General features: G+C 50.8%; 1 protein-coding gene across 1 annotated transcript; it reads left to right on the plus strand.

Moving 5' to 3' along the window:
- The first annotated feature begins 4,047 nt into the window (after positions 1–4,047).
- Positions 4,048–16,723, plus strand: B3GAT1 (beta-1,3-glucuronyltransferase 1). Its single transcript, XM_009953938.2, has 4 exons — positions 4,048–4,234; positions 7,098–7,606; positions 9,496–9,792; positions 16,637–16,723. Exons 1-4 carry the CDS (start codon positions 4,048–4,050, stop codon positions 16,721–16,723), a joined length of 1,080 nt encoding a protein of 359 aa, XP_009952240.2.
- Positions 16,724–19,008: the final 2,285 nt, after the last annotated feature.

A 19,008-nucleotide genomic window follows, 5' to 3' on the forward strand; every position in this document is an offset into this window, starting at 1 on the left:
AAACTGGAAAAAGAAAGTATACTTTCTGTGGTGGAAAAGAGAGTTTATCTTTTTAATTAATTCAGCTTTAAGTTTCTTTCTCCTTCTTCTTTTGCCTGTGGGGGAGGAGATAGCAGAAGCCTAAAACTGATGATCTGAACAAAGCCAGGTTTTGTTTTGAACATTTTCAGTGGGAAAAGGAGAGTGGTATTATGACGGGGCAGGGATAGAGTGAATGCCTTGAAGAGGAGCATAATTTTCCCCAGACTAATTTTTGGCTAGCCTCACTTGTGCCGTAAACAGCAACAAAAAGCATCATTTGGCTTCGGTAACAAGGCATTTTTTGGATGCAGGGCAAGCCCTGCCTTGGGCTGTGAAGCTGTAACTTCTCTCACCAGCAGTGTAAAATTGCAGGCGACCGTGTATTTTCTAGCTGAGAGAAAATGGATTTCACCTTTTGCAGCTTTAGCCTGTGACAGTGAGGTGGGACTGTGGCTTTGTTGCACTGGTGTTACCCGGCACTGAGGCCCTCAGTTGCACTGGCATGTTGAGAGGGAACACGCTTGAAATACTTCATCTGGATCCAGATTTCATAGTGCTCCCAGCAGCCTCAAGTGAATTCTTACAATGTCCTTCAGTCAGGCTTCTCAGGGTCATCAATAAAACGAAATCACTTCAGGAATTAACAGCGAGCAAATGCCTTGGCTGCAGAGCAGAGTCCCTGGTACCCTGTGGGTGCCGGCAGACGGCTCGAGGCGCAGAGCATGGGTCAGCGACTGGGGGGGTCAGGCTGCGGTCTGTGGCTCCGCGTTCTCCCCCAGCTGACCATCGCCATCTGCGGTTCGGGTCTGTACTGGGGTCGTGTCCCTTTGGGCGTGCGGAGCGCGCTGCGGAGCGGGAAGGGAACGTTAATGACAGCGGCCGCGCGCGGGGTACCTGGTCACATCCCCACAACTGCCGGTGGCGCAGAAGGAGCTCAGCGTTCAGCCAGCCCCGGGAGGACGCGGGGAGGGAGCGTTCCCACAGCGCCGGCCCTGGGAGCGCTCTGCTGCCAGCCCGAGCAGAGCTGCAAAGCCAAGCCGACAGCTCGCTCTGCTGGGGCACGAGTGGGCTGTGTTGGCCCTTGGCAGCTGGAGCACCAAAGTGACAGATGATTGACCAGGGAGCTGCTAAATGCTCTGTAGCAAATTAAAAGGAATTGATGCTGAAGAGACCGATGCACAAATCGTTGGAGCCTGCTCCTTTTCCCCTGTGTTAAGGGGATGGAAACCAGAGCAGCACCCCAGCCCCAAGGTGCCCATTGTCCATCACACGAAGCCCAAGGTCAGCCTGTCCTATGGGAGGGTGCTGACAATTTGGGTCTGGATTGGCAGGGGGCAGGGAAAAGGCATCTTTAAGGTAAGAGCGCTATTCGGAGGAAGCTGCCCTTGACAAATGGGGCATTTGATGCGTGCCAGCCCACTGTGGCAGCTTGCCAGATGCTGTGGATTGACTCCGAGTGGCTCTTTTAGCATGCCATTTCCTCCCACCCCCTCCCCAGTGGCAGAGGCCTTTCCTGGGTGCATTTGCAGTGAAGGCACTTTACTAGGCAAGGTGTTCAGTCTTTTCAGGGCTGCCCTTTACGGCTCTGCCCTACAGGGATGCTCAAGGGACATGTTCTGGCTTTATTAGAGGATTCAAAGGATGCCAACGCTCAGTGTCCTCTGTTCAGGCACTGACAGCAACTTCAGGGGCAGCAAGGATGAGGCCAGATGCTCTTTCCTGAGGGCACTGTGTGCTTTGGCAGTGCTAGGCCAGCGGGATTTCTCTGGCTCTGAGAGCTGGACAGGGAAGCAGCAGAAGGCTGATGTTTGCTGGAATAATTCCTCCTTTTCCTCCCTGGTTTATTTTGTCTTGATGAGGCTGCTTTCTCCAGCTCTGAAAAAAACAGGGACAAATCCATGTTGCTGGGAAATGCTTCCTTGAAAGTCTGCAGGGTATCCGGCTGCACAGAGCATATCCTTGGGCTGTGAAAAGCTTTCTCCTGCTGGTTCCCTGTACTTGACTGCAGGAAGCCCTGCTTTCTGTAGAACCAGATGTGTTTGGTGGTTAGTTTAGAGGTTTGTTGTTGTTTCCTCTGGAGACCCTTCCAGAAAACTAGCTCCCTCTTATCACCCCCACTAGCTGCAGCTTGCCCTGATCCACCACAACCTCCTTCCATACCGCTCGGTCCTTGCATTTCCTAAATGCAGTTTGCCAGCACGTCTGCTGGTTGCATCCTCTGCAGGGTGCTGGAGAAGGGTAGGTGCACATGGGGAGGATGCATCCACAGCTCCGTGGTCTCTGGCACAGGTTTCTGTACGGGAGGTGGCAGGTCTCTCCCTGGTGAGAGACCTCCGAGCAAGGAACCGGCTGTTTGTTACAGTTGGCTGGAAATTTTTTGACGAGATGGGGTTTTGTACGTGTGGGAGAAAAAATGGATTCGCTGAAACTTTTGTCAAGGGACAGAAGTCCCTTTTAAGGACAAAGGCCAACCTGTGTTTTCCCTACCCCTTGTTTTCCCTTGTAAATTAATACCTCTGTGATTGATGTGCTAATTTGGAAGAACCAGGTTTTGTCCACCAACTTGAATATCACTTGCTTGCACTTTAAAAGGTCAAGGTGTTGGTTCTTGGAGCTGTTTCACTTCAAGTCTTCCACTGGGCTCAATGCCGGAGGCTGACTGTACAGCCTAGTGGTCAAGGCATGGCCAAGGGAAATTCAGATCAATCCAAATTGGGCTAATCAGGGACTTGAAGCTGGATCTCTCCCTGACTGCCACATGCAACCAAGAAAAAGCAAGCATCAAGGGTCTCGGGAAAAACATTCGTGAAGTAGCAACATAGCCGCAGCTGAGGCTTGAGGAGCTCCCGTGTCGTTTAAGGAGGGGATCCGATAGTTTCCAGGGCACTGCAGTGGCTGTGCAGTGAGAGATCAGTGCTTTTCCCCAGAGCAGACCGCTCTCTGCCTTTGTCTGTGTGTTCTCTGGGCTCTCCCTTGTCTGCAATGCAGCCCTTTTAGCAGTGGACTAATGCATTCCCCCACATGGGAGCAGTGGTACTAAACTGCTACCCGTGTTTGCAAACTGTCCGCCGTGCGTGTCCCTGCTAAGTGATGTACTTTGCTTGCCAAGATACTTGGATAAAATACAGTCTGCTTAAATCTTGTATGTGCTTGTATTGAATCAAACTAAGCCGTTGTGGCAGTTTAATATACTCCACTCGCAACACCTCCGAGATGGGAGAAATGAACCTGCACAGGCCACTGGAAGCCCGAGTTAAAACTGGCTGCATCAGAGATGCCAGCGGGGGTGGCCTGAGCGGAGGGGATGACAATGACAGGCAAAAGGCAGGGTCACTAGCTTCCCTGGGGCTGTATTCCCAAGGCGCAGTCACCCTGAGTGCTCTGCCTGGCAGAGGGAGAGGGTCTGGTGGGTCAGAGCACTTGCTGCTGTGTTGGGCAAGTAACGTGGTCCTTACCGTCTCTGCTTCCTCCCAGGGGCTCGGGCCTAGCGCGTGGTGTTGTGAGGCTTGGCTGGCTTGTGGATGAAGGGTCCTCTTCTGCTGGGGGGCAGCGCAGACGCTGCGGCACTGAGCAAGCCCTGCTTGGCTGACGCAAGGGACTTGCTTGACAAGCGGATGCAAAGGAAAGCAAGGCTCTGGACGCCCAGGAGGCATCTCTCCCTGGAGGGGTGGGACACATTTCTGTTGCTCGCTGCCCCACTTGGATTTGCTCTTCTTGAGGAGGATTTGTGAACTCTGTGGAGCAGCTCCCCAGTACTTTTCTCTGCCTACTCACTTCTGCTCTGTGTTGCAGGTTTCCTTCCAAATGAGTCCCTGAGGTTCCTGCTGGCAGTTCCAGCAGTATCCTGTAGAAGTGCCCTCCTGCTCCTGGTCTCAGCAGCCGAGGCCCCTCCAAACCTGCTTCTGCAATGGGTGGGTTGTAAGCACTGGTAAGACCTACGAGCCGTGTTGCCTTCGCTGCTCTCTCCCTCTCTCGCGTTCTCTCTCTCTGTCCTTGTTCCTTCTTGCCCATTTATTTCTGTTCTCCATGTGCTCTGCTGTTCTGTCTCTGGGGTTTTCACTGTCAGGTAATGAGGAGCTGTGGGTCCAGTCAGTCTTGGAGATGCCGAAGAGACGAGACATCCTGGCTATCGTGCTGATAGTTCTGCCCTGGACACTACTAATCACCGTCTGGCACCAGAGCACCATTGCTCCGCTGCTTGCAGTGCACAAGGGTGAGAGAAATCAAACCAGCCCATGCCAAGTCTGTGCATCCCTCCCTCGTCCTCATCTCCTCTCTCATTTCATTTCTCCATGGCAGCCATGCTCATCTCAGCTCCCAGTCCATGCTCATGCAGAAGCCTCCCCACTTCTGCTGTAGGAACAGCCCAGTGCTCATAGGGGTTCTTCAGAGACATCAACCTCCAAGCCGTGGGATGCACTTGCTGCACTTGGAGGGCTCTTTATGGGCTACATCCAGAGTGCTGAAGGAAGAGTCTGTCCTTTGTTTCCTGATGATCCATAAGAGCGAAGTCCCTTCCTGCTGGCCTTTGCAGCATTCTGCGCGCAGCTTAGTCCAGGAGGAAAGCTGCAAAAAGGAGAGCAGAGCAAACAAAGCTGCCACTTGAGACAGCTGCTCCGGGAGACAGGAGGCAAAGAGCATTTTTTAAGTGTCCTCGGGAAAGCAGCGAACTGGTGCTCTTGCACTTGAAGGAGAAAGCAAGAGCCAGCGTCTCACCTGATTGTTTGGTGGAGTTAACACCGCTATGAGAGTCAGCTTCCACGCTACCTGTCACACAAAGCATTAAACGGAGCCCTGGCCCAAATCAGACGAATGCAGGAAGCTCTGAGGGATCTTCTCTGCCCAGAAGGGTCCTAGTATCTAAGGGCTGTGAGAGCTCTTGGGGGCTGGAAGAAGCCACGCTGCCTGCTGCCGTCTTCATTTTTGCTTCTGCCCTTCTGCTGAGCACCAGGGCAGGCGGGTCAGCTTGGGGTGGCTGGTCTGTGGGGAAGGCGGCCAGATCGTTTTCCCTCTCTGATCCCTTTCTCTGGGAGATTCTCCCCCCTTTTCATTTTAATGTTCGCCCCCATCCTCCACAGTTGCTTATCCTTTTGATGAACAGTCTGATGTGCAGTTTGAATTGTCAGAAGTTCAGAGTCTGTCCCGAGCCGCTTCACCTTTCCCCCAGAGGACTGACAGCCACCCATGAGGCTTTGGGCAGTTCTTAAGGGAAAAATGATGATGATCCCCTCTGGAAGGTGGACAGTGTTTCAGAGGACGAGGGATCTACTGGGCTCTAAAACAGGACTTGAAAGACTACTAAGAATATGCTGTCTGTATAGCAGTTCGATCCACCACCCTAAAAACTAGGAGCTGTTTTTTGTGAATGGCCACTGAAGTTACAGCACAGAGACTGCTCTGCTCTGGCTCAGTCCTGAACTTAGCAGTGACCTTGGTAAGACGCTTCCTCTGCCTTTGCCTCTCTGAGCCCCCCGTGCAAAACGAGTGGTGACAGAGCCCAACCTGAAAGCTCTTGGGAGAAACCGTTTTGTTCTGTAGTGCATTTCTGAGATCCTTTGGTAGCAGGTGCTGAGAAAGAGATGTGCATCTATGGGCTAGCAAGCACGGAACAGCAGTGCTTACACATGCCAGGATTTACAGCTGAGGGTTTGACCTGCAGGGGTTTGCAAACTGTCTCAAGCACCGTCCTGGCTAATTACATCTGTGTCCGTGTCCAACGCATTTTGCAGATTTATTTTTGAATTGATTCCAGTGTTCTCTGCTTTCAGAGAGTTCAGCTATGTGATGGTGTTGTGCTTTGCCTTATATAGGGCCTGATACAAACGTGGGCAGGACACCTTGTCGCTGTACCCCTGTACCAGATGTACACCCTCCCTCCCTCCATGCCATAGAGTACGAGGCCCTCATTCAGTTCAGGGCTAGTGTCAAAGTCTGCGCCGCTGGAAGAGTGACAGGCTGTGGAAAAACTATAGGTAGTGTCTGTCTGCGGGGTCAGACCTAACGTCTCTCTGTTCCTGTTCTTTCTCATCTGAAGTTCCGGTAGTAGCTGGTTTTGCAGAATCTATGGCTCAAAGTATTATGTGCCCACTGGAGAGCAGCTGGCTCATACCCTGAATGGAGGTGCCCCTTCATCTCTGCCAGTTCCTAACTGCAGACCGTGGTGTTCCTGCTGGTCTGCGGTGGTACCAAAGTGTGAAAGTCGCACCCTGGAAAAGTGACAGGTGCATGAACGCTTTTTTTTTTTTTTTTTCCTTGAGCTGGTTGTGAACAAGATTCTTTTGGCAGGGATTTTACATGTTTGGATCAGTGTATCCTATATATATGCTGTTCACTGTTCACATCCGCGCGACTGAATGGGCTGTTACGTTCAGAGGTTGGCAGGGTCTTTTTGAGGAGAGGTTAGTCAGAGGTGGTGAAAGTCTCTGCAGGAAAAAGCCTGCAATTACAGGCTTTAATTTCTACTCTCCATTTCCAGATTCGTAGTGTGTCTTTCCCTGCTTCTCTGTGCCCCGTTCCAGTGTGGTACTGCAGTATCCTGGCCAGATGCTGCTGCTGGGGATCTTCACTGACTCGGGTTTTGGTTTTGGTTTCGTTTTTTTTCCACCAGTAAGTTCCCTGCCTCCCAGTCCAGGTGCTCCAGTGCCTGAGTGCAGAGCCGTGAGTCCTGTCCTGCTGAGCGTGGTGCCCAGAGCACTGGAGCTCTTCAGGAATGACAGATCGTCAATCCATGTTGCTGTTTTCTTTATCTATACCTAATTGCTGTACAAGCCTGTCTCTTCTGGGTGCTTTCTGAAGTTGCTTATTCTGAGCACTCAGCTGCAGCATTGTCCTGGGCTCTCAGGCCTTACGTGGTGCTGGTATTCTAACAGCAGGAACTTCTTTTCTCATGTGTGTTTGTCCCTGATTCCTTTATTTATTTGTGTACCTATTTATTAAAGCCTCCATCCAAGCTCGTTTCCTTTGCTCTGAAACCATGAGGGTGACCTGCTCTTAGCAAGCAGCCTGCTGGCTCAGTCGGGGGATGTTGGAGGACTGAGTCCATGCGGCTTTTTCTTCTCTCTCATACCCTTGTTCAGATGATGGTGGTGACTCCCGGCGTGATCTCGCTGCAGGCTTGGACTCCAAGGAATACTGCTTGTCGGACCGGGACATTGTGGAGGTGGTGAGGACAGAATATGTTTATACCCGCCCACCCCCGTGGTCAGACACCCTTCCCACCATCCACGTCATTACACCCACCTACAGCCGGCCCGTGCAGAAGGCAGAGCTGACGCGCCTGGCCAACACCCTCCTGCATGTGCCAAACCTGCACTGGATCCTGGTGGAGGACTCGCAGCGGCGCACCCCTCTCATCACCCGGCTGCTGCGGGACACGGGGCTGAACTACACCCACCTCAATGTGGAGACACCCCGCAACTACAAGCTGCGGGGAGACATGAGGGATCCCCGCATTCCCCGGGGGACCATGCAGAGGAACCTTGCCCTGAGATGGCTGAGAGAGACATTTAACAAAAACAACAGCCAGCCTGGGATTGTTTACTTTGCCGATGATGATAACACCTACAGCCTGGAGCTCTTTGAGGAGGTAAGACCCTGCTGGGGGGGCTGAACACAGCAAGTTGGCATGTGGGGTGTAAAAGATGCTGTGTACTGCGCTGAGGAGATGCTGTGTACGTCCTCTCCTGAGCTCTGGAGCAGTCTTGTCTGTATAGCGGTCCCGCTGCAGCTGTCCTGAAGTTTTCTCTGGGGCTTGGTGACTGCGCTGCAAAGTGTGTTTCCCAGAGTCAAGGGCGCCCTGTGCGAAGTGACGGGAACCCCGGGTTGTCCTGGGGCGTGTGATGGGGAGGCGGGCAGTTTTTACTGTAAAGGAAGCTGATGAGGAGCTGCCTTCCCCTGTCGGGGTTGGAACATCGCTGCTATCCAACGTGCCTGTGCAGAAGCAGGTGCCCAGCGAAAGAAACCTCGGCCATCGTCCTTCCGTGCCCCACCCTGGAGGAATGTACCTCACTGTACCTCACCTGGCTGTACCTCACCTGGCTTCCAGCTCAAAAATTACTTGTTCCCTTGCTCTCCTGAGGCCAAGCTCTTGCAGCAAGGGACAAGAAAGGAAGATCGCTTCTTTCTCCACCAGTTGCCAGTTTTCATAGCAGGGATCTCCCATTGATTTGCTCCATACATGCCCCCTTTCCCTTCTGTGATGGCTTTCACCTGAGCTTGGATAGCCACAGGAATATGCACGCTTTTAAAGCTGAAAGCAAATTCAGACTGAATGCCTTTCTTCCACAGTCCCCTTTGAGGCTGCCTCTGGCAGCATCTTGAGACAGACACTGCACATTAATAAAGCAGAAAGGGTTCCTTCGTTCGCTCGTGTGCTCTGCTCGTAGAGGCTTCTCCTCTCTGTTATGTAGCTGCAGTTAAGGTCACATGGAGCCAATGAAATGTGCTGTGAAATGCAGAAGACACACACTATTGTTCCCTGTGGACAGGGGCTGCCGTTAGCATGTGTATAATGCAGAAGGGCAAGTGCCAGAGCTCTTCTGGTCTCGTTTGCAGTAATTAGCAGTGATGAGATTAGCTTTGGGAGATCCCTGATCTAAGAGACTGGGCTGAGAGCAGAACGCGAGGCTGAGCCTGCCAGCAGAGCAGGACAGGGCGCTGGGGGATGAGCGGGCAGACTGGCATTCAAAGCATCTGCATTGGCAAGTGCAGGCATCTGAAGTGTCCCCTGGTGGCTCCTATCTGTTTCTGTTGACTCTACAGGGAGTAGAGGCATCCAGCCTTGCTCCACCGTGTAGCAGGAGCAGCTACAAGCACCGTCCTGCACGCTGGGAGTTTCTGGAGAGGCTGCGCTTCTCAGCTGGCCCTGAGGTTGGGGGCTACAGCTGCAGTGCCTCACCCTAAAGATGCTTTTAGCCTTACTGTGGCTCATAGGCTGAGATTGCAGCTCAAACTCCTTAGCTCTCCGAGAAAACACCTTTCTTCCTAGGTATGATTCGCCATTCCTGCATTTCCAGATGGCCTTGGACAAGGTGCTTTCCTCCTTTGTATCCTGATTTCCCCAGCTGTCCATGTGGAGGACTGATGCCCCACAGCTCCAAAGACCTCTGGACAAAAATCTGCTCTTAAATCTCAGTTACGTTTGCTATTGGCAGCTTTGTTTTTAGTGCTGAACTCGTGCCTGGTTCCGTGGCTATCCATTACCGTTGCTATTGTTAGGAGCCGCGTTCCAAAGCGCTTTGCTTCTCCAGCTCCAGGCTGTGCGTCCCTGTACAGGTGAGCAGGGAGCTCTGCAGCTTGGTCCGAGAACCTACCCCAGGCTCTGAGCTCCAGGGCTTGCGCTGAAGCTCGGGGGCGTTCGCCTCCTGCAGGACGGGGAGCCAGGTGGGGTCGTTCTGCCGGTCTGTGTGCGGGAAGTCGCCTGCAGCCCATCCTTCTGTGAGCACCCACCCGACCCTTCTCTCTCCTTGCCTCCAGATGCGCAGCACCAGAAAGGTGTCCGTGTGGCCGGTAGCCTTCGTCGGTGGCTTGCGCTACGAGTCACCCAAAGTGAACGCTGCAGGGAAGGTCTACGGCTGGAAAACGGTGTTCGACCCCCATCGCCCCTTTGCTATAGACATGGCGGGGTTTGCTGTGAACCTCAGACTGATTCTCCAGCGATCTCAGGCTTACTTCAAACTGCGAGGAGTGAAGGGAGGCTACCAAGAGAGCAGCCTGCTCCGGGAACTAGTGACCTTGAATGACCTTGAGCCGAAAGCTGCCAATTGCACCAAGGTACCGTGTTTATCTCGCACGTGGGTTATAAGGATCCCAAGGTAGGAGAGAGCCCATCCAGCCCTATCGTTCAGTCACTTGTCCTCTGCGTTTGAGGAGAGCACAGCCCCATTGCAAGGGAGCTGGGAACGGGCGATTATGGATCAAAATGTGTGGAGAGCAGGTGGGTTTTTTCGGTTGCAGGCTGCTAGTGGTTGCTGCAGGCCTTGAAATATGGAGTCTTCTCTCCCCTGTAGCTGTTCCGCTTTCTTATGTTACCTCTAGAAAATATAATTATTTTCAAGATGGGCTAATCTACGGCCTTGCTAATCCCCTGGAGCAGGGAATTCCGTAGGTGAAATGTATGTCGGTGAATTCCTGAGGCGGGGGGGTGAGTACTGGTACTCCTGTGGTAAACCAGCATCATATGGGATTTGGCCCTCTGGAACCCATCTGTAACCCAGGAGAACCAGCCACGGTGTTCCTTGGCCGCAGGGAAAGACTGTTCACACAGTCACTGCCTTGTTGCGAAGCTGCCTTCTCCCTCATGACATCTGTGCGCTAGCACTGGAGTTGTCCACAACAACCGGGATCTTTCGGTGCCAGAGATAATCTAGAAATGGTTTAGTGCCTGAGATACTGCTCTGAGCAGTAGGAGGCTTCCAGGAAGATTCATTTTGGGGGGATTTTACTGCTGTCAAATGACTGCTAATTATTTGAGAGTACACATTGCCTAGGAGCCACCAGGTCACTGACCAGGACCCCTATGTGCTAAATAACATAGAAACTCGGAACACAGTGATGGCTCCTGCCCTAAAGACTTCCCAGTCTAAGATGAGAGACGACAGATGGATATCTATCTGGAATGACAGGGGAGCGTACGAGATACAATAAGACAATGCTGGTTAGTGTGACAGGCATCAATCATAGCACATCAGCAACGGAGGTGCTCTCAGGTGAAGGCTTCTGAAAGCTTTGCGAGTGGGTCCACTGAGCACCGCAGGTGTGGAGGGGGTCCCCCTGACATCACAGACCCCCGTGTAGCACTCTCATGCCTTCGTCTGTAATAGGCGCCAGTCCAATTTAGGGAGTCTTTATTGCTTCATTATCCCAGGAGGATTCTTCTTTTTTCGCAAATAAGCTGTTACTGCCAACAGACCCAGTGCTGGATCCAGGTCTCCATCCCTTTTTGGGGCAGGAAAAAAAACTTGAATAATACCCTTTGTCTCTGCTTTCCATCTGCACAGCTCCACAGCCCCCAGCTGCGGAAAAAACAAGGGTCTCAATGTTCAGCAGTGCTCAGGCAAGGAGTCCGGGAGCAGGGAAGAGGAGCTGGGGGGGAGGAGCAACTTTGTTTATGACCTGATACCTGCCGTGCCTCGGTTTTTAAACGTACGTGCCTGTGGTTGTGGCTGTCCGGCCCTGGGATAAATAACACAGATGGTCTCTCAAGGGTGGGAAAAGAGATTGGATTAAAATTAGCTCCGTTCTGGGGCGCTGCATGCCCTACTAGCTAACAAGAAAGCACTGGCTGGAAATAAGTGTGTTTCCAGCAGGCCAAGGGAGATGCGCAGGTTGCTTTTAGGCTGGTGTACAGAAGGTTAGGGGTGTTTACTCCACGGCCAGTTACACAATCTTTGCTTTATTGTCCCTGCTGTAAATAACTATTGGAAAGAAGCTGTGATAAAAGGCTGGGGATAGGAAATGACGGCTGGGGAGGAACACATGGAGGAAGGAGAGGAAGGAAAAGGTTGTTTCCAGGCAGGAGGAAGAGCATGGTGCTGTCAGACAGGCTGCTGTGTCGGTGCTGTTGCACAAGGGCTGCAGGTCAGAGACGGAGAGGAAGCAGGAATTGCTGGCCAGGATTTGAAGCAGACTGCCTTTCTTTTTTTGGCTAGGCTGTGGAGATCTTACAAGGGTCCTTGTTGTGAACTGAATGCTGTCTGGTCCTGGCAAACTCCGAGTGCAGCTTTGCAGGTTGGGCTTTGCCTTTCTGCCTTTAGCTGATGCCAGCAGCCTCCATTTCCCAATTGCTGTTTTGCTGAGCCGTTTGACGAGGAGGAGAGTCCAGACAAGCAGCAGAGAAGGACAAAAGTAGGCTATGGTCTGGGGTCCTCTTGCCCTGGGATCAAAGCATAGGCTTCTTTCTCATTGTGCCAGTCTGTGCTCCCAGCAGTTGTCACGGTTTGCTTCTGTTAGGCATAACCATACTCCTGCTTTGCAGTGAGATTTACATTAAAAATTGTGATGTGCTCAGTTAGTCATTAAGGAGGGATCAGAGAAGTATGTAAGATAAGCATAGACATCTGTTCTCCAAAAATGCTGCCTTCCCTGTGTGCAGTGCTGGTATTCGTAATATTTATCAGAATTCAGCCCAAAAATGCACACTCCTGCAAAAAGCTTAAGCTTTGGCCAAAGACATATATCCTGCTTATTTTCTTTGATTTGGGAACTGCCCAAAACGAAGGAGAAAATTAAGGAAGTCAGTATTAATTGCCAAGGAGAAAGGGGAGATTTATCCCTCCTTATCAGCAGGGAAAGGTTGGTTTATACTGGAGTTGTATGGAAGCAAGGCTTTGCAAGCATGCTGTGTATTTCCATGTTTCTGCATTTCCCCACACAGCCCCCAAAGCAAACCGTACTCTCTTCAATCCATTGACACAGGACAGAGGTCTGAGATTGTGTATTCCCATCAGGTTGATGTAACTGGGACATATCCTGCTCCCCATTTTCTACTAACGCCTGAGGAAACAAGCTGAGTTTGCAGTGTGCTCAGCCAGGGAGCCCTTAAAGGACAGAGACTTTGAGCGGCCTCAGCTATTGAAAAAGCCTCAGCGTGGGCTGGCACAAGAGGACAGGGCACAAAATACAAGGTCGTTGGAAATGCGGCATCTCTTGTTCCAGCTGCTCCCGGAGCCACTTGTTTGTCCAGGGAGACAGGCATAGGTGCGTTTCTTTGGGTGAGGCAGGCTTTTGTGCACTCAGGTGGTCTCAGTAGCAATTCACTGGGACTGAAGAGGTGGCTAAAAGTAGTCGTTCCTCCTCTCTCCCTTATCTCTTGGCTGAGTAATACCTGAGATTGAATCTGTGGGTTAGCAGCTCGGTTTTAGGTGGGTGTTGTGACAGGGAATCGGCTGGCAGCTTTGCACTGGACTGGCAACGGCTGTGTCTGGGCCTTAGGGGCGCTTGTGGGCGCTATGAAACGCCCCCGTCGGTACAGCAGGTTGCTGTCAGACACGGGCTAGAGAACGGGGAGCCGAGAGAGCTCTCCCAGCAGTACTTGAACCACACACCGACGCTGTGGCTACTGGGGATCTGGGAACTGGCTCTGGGAGGGGAATAAATCCTTGTGCGTATGGAGGAGACCAAGCCTTCGGGCCCAGCAGCAGCCGGGAAAAGTGCACAGCAAAGGGAGGCCAGAACTGGCTGCTGGGTGATGTCACAGATCTAAACCAGCTAAAACTGGCTCAGAATGGGCAGGAGAGAGGGAAAAGGTCAGCCTAAGGCAAGAAGGCTCGAAAAGGAGTACTTGGCTTCCTCCTGATTTTATCCTGTGGTGCCCCATACGGCAGGGGAATCAGCTTCATGAGCTCTGTGTTTTCTTTGCCTTTCATGGGGGGAGCAGCAGTGTACGGATGGAGCAGCTCTGTCCTCGTCGGGTTAGATTGTTCCTGAGGTTGGGCTCCTCTTTTCATGGGGGTTTGTGACCAGTGGTTTGCAGTCAGCTTTCGGTATTGTGGCTGCTACGTGACAGCACTTTGTTGGTCAAGCGTCACACGCACACCAGTGAAGACACCAGCGCTCGAGCTGTTGATTTTTGCGACAGACAGATAGAACTTGGAGGGTTCTTTTGGCCTTGTCTTGTCCTGATTAGTCACCAGAACTGCTGGGCCAGTGCCATCCCCTGTACCTGTACCACAGCTGAAAGCTGCAATTTACATCAGAGTAGTGCGGGTTTTGCAGCACCGTCTGCCTGCGCTGCTCCACGGTGGACCTTCAGAACTGTGGGGCAGCTGCAATAGCCCAAATTAGACCTCTGTAACCTTTTCTTCGCTGGTGGTCTTGTATGTTTTGCCTATAATACTCATCACAAAGCACAAATCTTCAAGTTGGTGTGATTGCAGAGCTGAAGATTACTGTTTGAGCTCAGCTCATTAAATGGCAGTGGCCACAATTCTCTCAGCATATGAGAAAGGCAGGAGTATAGGGAGAAGCAATCTTGATTTGTTGTACCATGGATGCGCTTTTGGGAGAAGAGGGCCTCCACAATGCCTGAGAGAGCCTGCAGACGTTTGGCTTAGCACAAGCTGAGAGGAAGCAAATCTGTCATGTCAGCTTGGTGTCTCTTTTTTCTTCGTGTTGTGCAGCCTCCATTTCAAATAACAACTATTGAAACCCTTCCCAGAGGGTCTGTGTGCTTGAAATCCTGCGACCCCCTCCAACTGTAGGTCGGCTTGCCTGTTTGCTTTTTACTTCCCTGTTAGAAGACAAGGAAGAAGTCTGCTATGGAGATGCATCCTTGTAACCTCCTAGATCTGTTTTGAGTCCTGTGATTCTGAATGGCAAGGCTGTAAATGATTGGAAATGTATTGCAGCAGTAGAGATTTTTAAAGGGGACTCCCTCAGGTGACCTGTGTGAAGCCACTGTTCAGGGAAAGTCAGATCCTTGGTCCCCCTCACTGCTTAGTCCCTTGCAAGCTGTACCTTTTGCACAAGCCAAAGCTTCCCTGAGGCATAAAACATGCTTGTGGAAAAAATCAAGCAATTGGCTGAGAGGAAAAGCAGGTGTTTCTGTACTGAACGGTGATCTCCCTCCCACATGAAAGAACACAGCATGAAAAATGGTAGAAGCTGCCGCATCAAGAGGCAAACTCCAAAACTTGGTCGATTTTAGTTAATTTAAGTGTCTTTTTTTTGGCACTTGGCTTTAACAATGCAAAAGATAGATCCAGTTTAAAGAAAATCTAATGATGTGTGGTTGGGGTCTCCTGTTTATGGAGTTTGTGGTTAGGGTTGCTTAAGTGGGAGTCCCATTCCTGGCGGAGTGTGGCCCTCGGCCATCAGCAGGGTTGAGTGTTTATGTGTCAGAAGTGGAAAGAGCTCTTACCTGCTCCCGCTGGAAAGGAGAATTGGCTACAAGATTTTTCTAGCACCTGGACCGCATTAAGATTTATACATTCTGTTTGTTGGATGAGGAGCCCACAACCAGTGCTTGCATAGCGCCAAGACCTGTTTGGTTTTGCCTTTTCACGGGAAAGTAACGCAGTAATTGCAGCAGCGTTGCTGCAGTGGGTGAGCAGGACTGTAATAACGGCTAACTTGGATGAAGGGGCTTTGAAGTGGTTGTGGGGGAGCGATGAAATGGTTTTTTGGACCCACTCCAGGCAGCAGTTGGTCCCTACTGCCTTAGTATTAGCAGGCGAGATTTAAGCCCCACACAGGAGGTGACTGCTCACATCAGAGACGAATTTGGTCAGACAGCTTCTTGGGAAGGTGGGGGTGCTCCTGTTTAACCAGAGGGGTTTGAAAAGTGCTTTGTTCATCCTTTAGGAACAGAACGTGCCCTCGTTTTTTCAGAAAAGCGGGGATTGGGTATGAAATGGTTTGCAGGTACCTGGATTAAATGTGCAGAGCATCGTCATAGCAACAAGAGGGAAACCCCCGCGAGGTAGGAAATATCACTGCGAACAGGTGAAGGGAAGCAGGAAACTGGAGCTCTGAAGGAATAAAGCTGCTCCCAGCAATTCAGGTTCTAGGAGCAGTGAGTATAATTGAGTCTAGCGAGGGGAGAATATTTTAAACAGCTTCCAGAACTGTCTGTGCCAGCAGTATAGCACAGCTAGTAGGCACTATTTACCTACAATACTCCCCCCCTCCAAAAAAAATGTTAGACCACCTCTTCAGTTTATATTGTTTCCAGTTCTCCTCCACAGATGTTGATCTATATTAAACCTTGCTGCTAAAAGACTGAGAGAAGCTTTTAGTAGAAGCTTCAGTTCTGTTTTTAGCAAGTTGCAGAGGGACTTTAAAGTGATAGAACCAGCGTGGGGCCAGCATTTCAAAGGAATCTATTTGGGGCTTTTGAGGTGATAAGGTAGACTAATGCTTGCTGGGTACTACTTCTGTGACTAGCTGCTGCGTCTTGCAGCACTGAGACAGCAAAGGTCGCACCGGAGAACTGGAGCAGCAGCAAGTACTTCCCAGACCAGTGTCACTCTTGCACCTTTTAAGGGCCTCGAAAGAATTTGGAAGTGAAAAAGAAGTGACAGTGAGGTTAGGGATCAGACTGATGTCGTCCCTCCAATAATGGATTTTCAGAGATGCACTGAAAAATTAATTTTAAAGTTTCACACAACCAAAGGCAATGGTGATGACTGGAACATCTTGGTATAACTGCCTTTTCCCTCTAATGCACGAGTAACGACGTGACCTGAAGTGGCAAGACTTTGCATTTCCACTCTGAGCCCAGCAAGTAAGTCCACCCTGGCCGAGGATGTCATAACATGACAACTAGGAACCAGAGTAAGGACTTGGTCTGTGGGGAAACACGCATGAGATTCTCCCGTTACGAAGGAAACATTGAAAAGGTTGACGAGCCTTTGGAGGAAGATGGTTGATAACTACATGGAAGGAGCAGGTTAACATCCCAAGACAGTACACTGTAAAATGGGTAATTTCTGTGCACTGTGCATTTTGGGTCGCAGCAGGCCTGCCTAAATGGAGTTTTATGCAAACCTCCTTTCAGCTGTGAATGCGTCATTAGGCTCCAGGGTAGATGCTTAAATTGCACTATTGATTTAATGTGCAAGAATATTTGTTAGTGCAGTGAAGAGATGCAGCTAATGACTTCTGTTGGCTTCTTCAGATTTTAGTCTGGCATACAAGGACAGAAAAGCCTGTGCTGGTGAATGAGGGGAAGAAAGGATTCACAGATCCCAATGTGGAAATCTGACTGTGCATGGCTGAACGGAGACCAACACCAGGTAAGAGCTCACCATTTTGAACAGTAATGAGAAGCAACAGTAAAAAAGGAAAATACTAGACAATGACAGGGAAAAGATAAGAGGTCTTTTAAATGTGCTTTATAATTTCCATTTTTCACATCTCTGGCCTCCCCTTACTGCAAAACTTCTTGAGACGGTTAGTTAATCTCTCTTTTTGTGTCGTTAAGACAAGCTGCTAAAGGGGAAGGACCTGGTGAGAGGCTGGGGGAAAGAAGAGGAATCCAGGGAGTGAGAGTTTAGGCAGAAGTTACATTGCTGAAAAAACCAAACCCTTCTCTAAACAAGGTCGCCTTATCAACTGTACTAATATAGCTAAAGCACAGGGGTGAAGGATGTGGATTCATCCACCTGCAAACACCTGGGGAAAGCTAAAGCAATATCAGTGAAAGCATTTTTAAGTCAGGCAGAAGCTTTCACTGAAGGAAGAGTTTAATTTATATCCACATCAAAGCCACACAAAGTCAGTGACAAGTAAGGGAGGGTGTGGATTAAACCCCACACGAGGTGCTTGTTTACCTAAGGAGAGCGTGGAGCATCTTCTTCAGTGCAAGGGAGGACAGAACACACACATTGAGGGCCGACTTCCCGCTCGTTTGTTCATGCCCTGGCTTCTCCCCTTTAATGACCTGAGCACCCTGGTGCCTTTAGCCTTCTGTATTTCCAGAGTGCACTCTGCAGTTGGTTTGCTAGAGCGAAGGATGGGCTATTAGCTTGTGTATCTGCATCCAGACTATGTTGCTGCCCTTCGTTATTACGGGGAAAAAATAAATGCACAACTCCCTGTAATTGGAGTGTATACAGAGAAATAAGAGCAGCGAAGGAAAGGGGTAGATTTGCGCAGCAGGAGTGAATTTTTGACAGTAATGGGCTCTCTTACAGCACATTCCCTCAGGCCAACTGGATGGAGCCCTGCCTGCTGCAGTGGCCTGCCTTTGCGGCCTGCTGGCAGGACAGCAGAGGAAAGCCTGCACTGCATATTATCCGCGCTATATATAGCGGCTTTGCAGAGAGGCCATAGCTCTTCAGCGCTGTCACAACTGTTTTTCACCAACACCCAGTTGCCTAGCAGCAGTACTCACAGATCTGCAATCTGAGATGGGGTTTGGGATAGTTCCAAGGGGTGGCAGCTAACTGCAGCAAGGCAGAAGGGTAATATGCATGCTGGTTGTGTCTCTGTTGCAGATTTCCTCATGCACAGCCTGCAAGGTTCCTCTCCGCAGCATACAACCAGCCAGACGTGCAGTAGCCAGGACCTCTGCTGACTTCCAAGAGTTTTAGCGTACTGAAAACAAGCAACACTGCATACATAACTACCCGGATTCCCCTGCCCTTCCTCCTGGACTCTGAGCAGAACCAGACGCTCTGGAGGTGGAGAAAAAGCACAGAAAATACAGGACTGACGTCAGCTTCAGTACAAGACGAGCTGCCTCACGAGACGCTCAGTCTGGGAGAAGTGCATGCAGGGCACGATGCGCTGAAGACGCGGCCCAGCTGGAACGGTAGTCTAGACTGAGGGGGCTGTTTTACAGGACCTGAAAGCGAGGGTGAGAATGCCCACAGGAGCGTGTTGGCCCCTGATGACTTGTTTATCCTGAGACACATGTACCTTGTGGCTATGTGTGCAACAGCCTAAGCAGCTCTCTGTTCACGGAGGGGACAGCTGCCTTCTGAGATGGCACCTTAGCCCTTATTTTAAACCTACTTTAACCAGTGTTTGTTACGCTGCACAAGACAGGAAGGTTTCAGGGGGGTGAAAAGCAAGGCAGGTTAGAACAAACCCATTCAGTATCTCTGTTCTCTTTGTATTATTCCCTCTCCTTTCCCTTCATTAGTTTCACGGTTTGGAGGGCACCCTGAAATACCTCTGTGTTCAGAGAATCATAGAATAGTTTGGGCTGGAAGAGGCCTTCAAAGACCATCTAGTCCAACCTCCCAGCAGTGAGCAGGGACATCTTTAGCTAGATCAGGTTGCTCAGAGCCCCGTCCAACCTGACCTGGAATGTTTCCAGGGATGGGGTGTCTCCGAGCAGCCTGCGCCAGCATCTCACCACCTTCATTGTAAAAAATTGCTTCCTTACATCCAGCCTAAATCTACCTTCTTATTGTTTAAAACCATTACCCCTTGTCCTATCACAACAGGCCCTGCTAAAAAGTTTGTCCCCATCTTTCTTACAGGCCCCCTTTACCTACTGAAAGGCCACAATAAGGTCTCCCCAGAGCCTTCTCTCCTCCA

Source organism: Leptosomus discolor, chromosome 22 (genome assembly GCF_034619465.1).
Source record: "Leptosomus discolor isolate bLepDis1 chromosome 22, bLepDis1.hap2, whole genome shotgun sequence".
In the NCBI taxonomy this organism is placed as follows: domain Eukaryota; kingdom Metazoa; phylum Chordata; class Aves; order Leptosomiformes; family Leptosomidae; genus Leptosomus; species Leptosomus discolor.

Excerpts from the sequence above, each read along its gene's own strand:
- B3GAT1 (XM_009953938.2), top strand. The coding sequence starts at position 4,048 with ATGTGCTCTGCTGTTCTGTCTCTGGGGTTTTCACTGTCAGGTAATGAG. Across the intron at positions 7,607-9,495 it reads GCCTGGAGCTCTTTGAGGAG|ATGCGCAGCACCAGAAAGGT; the intron begins GTAAGACCCTGC and ends CCTTGCCTCCAG. Across the intron at positions 9,793-16,636 it reads AAGCTGCCAATTGCACCAAG|ATTTTAGTCTGGCATACAAG; the intron begins GTACCGTGTTTA and ends TGGCTTCTTCAG.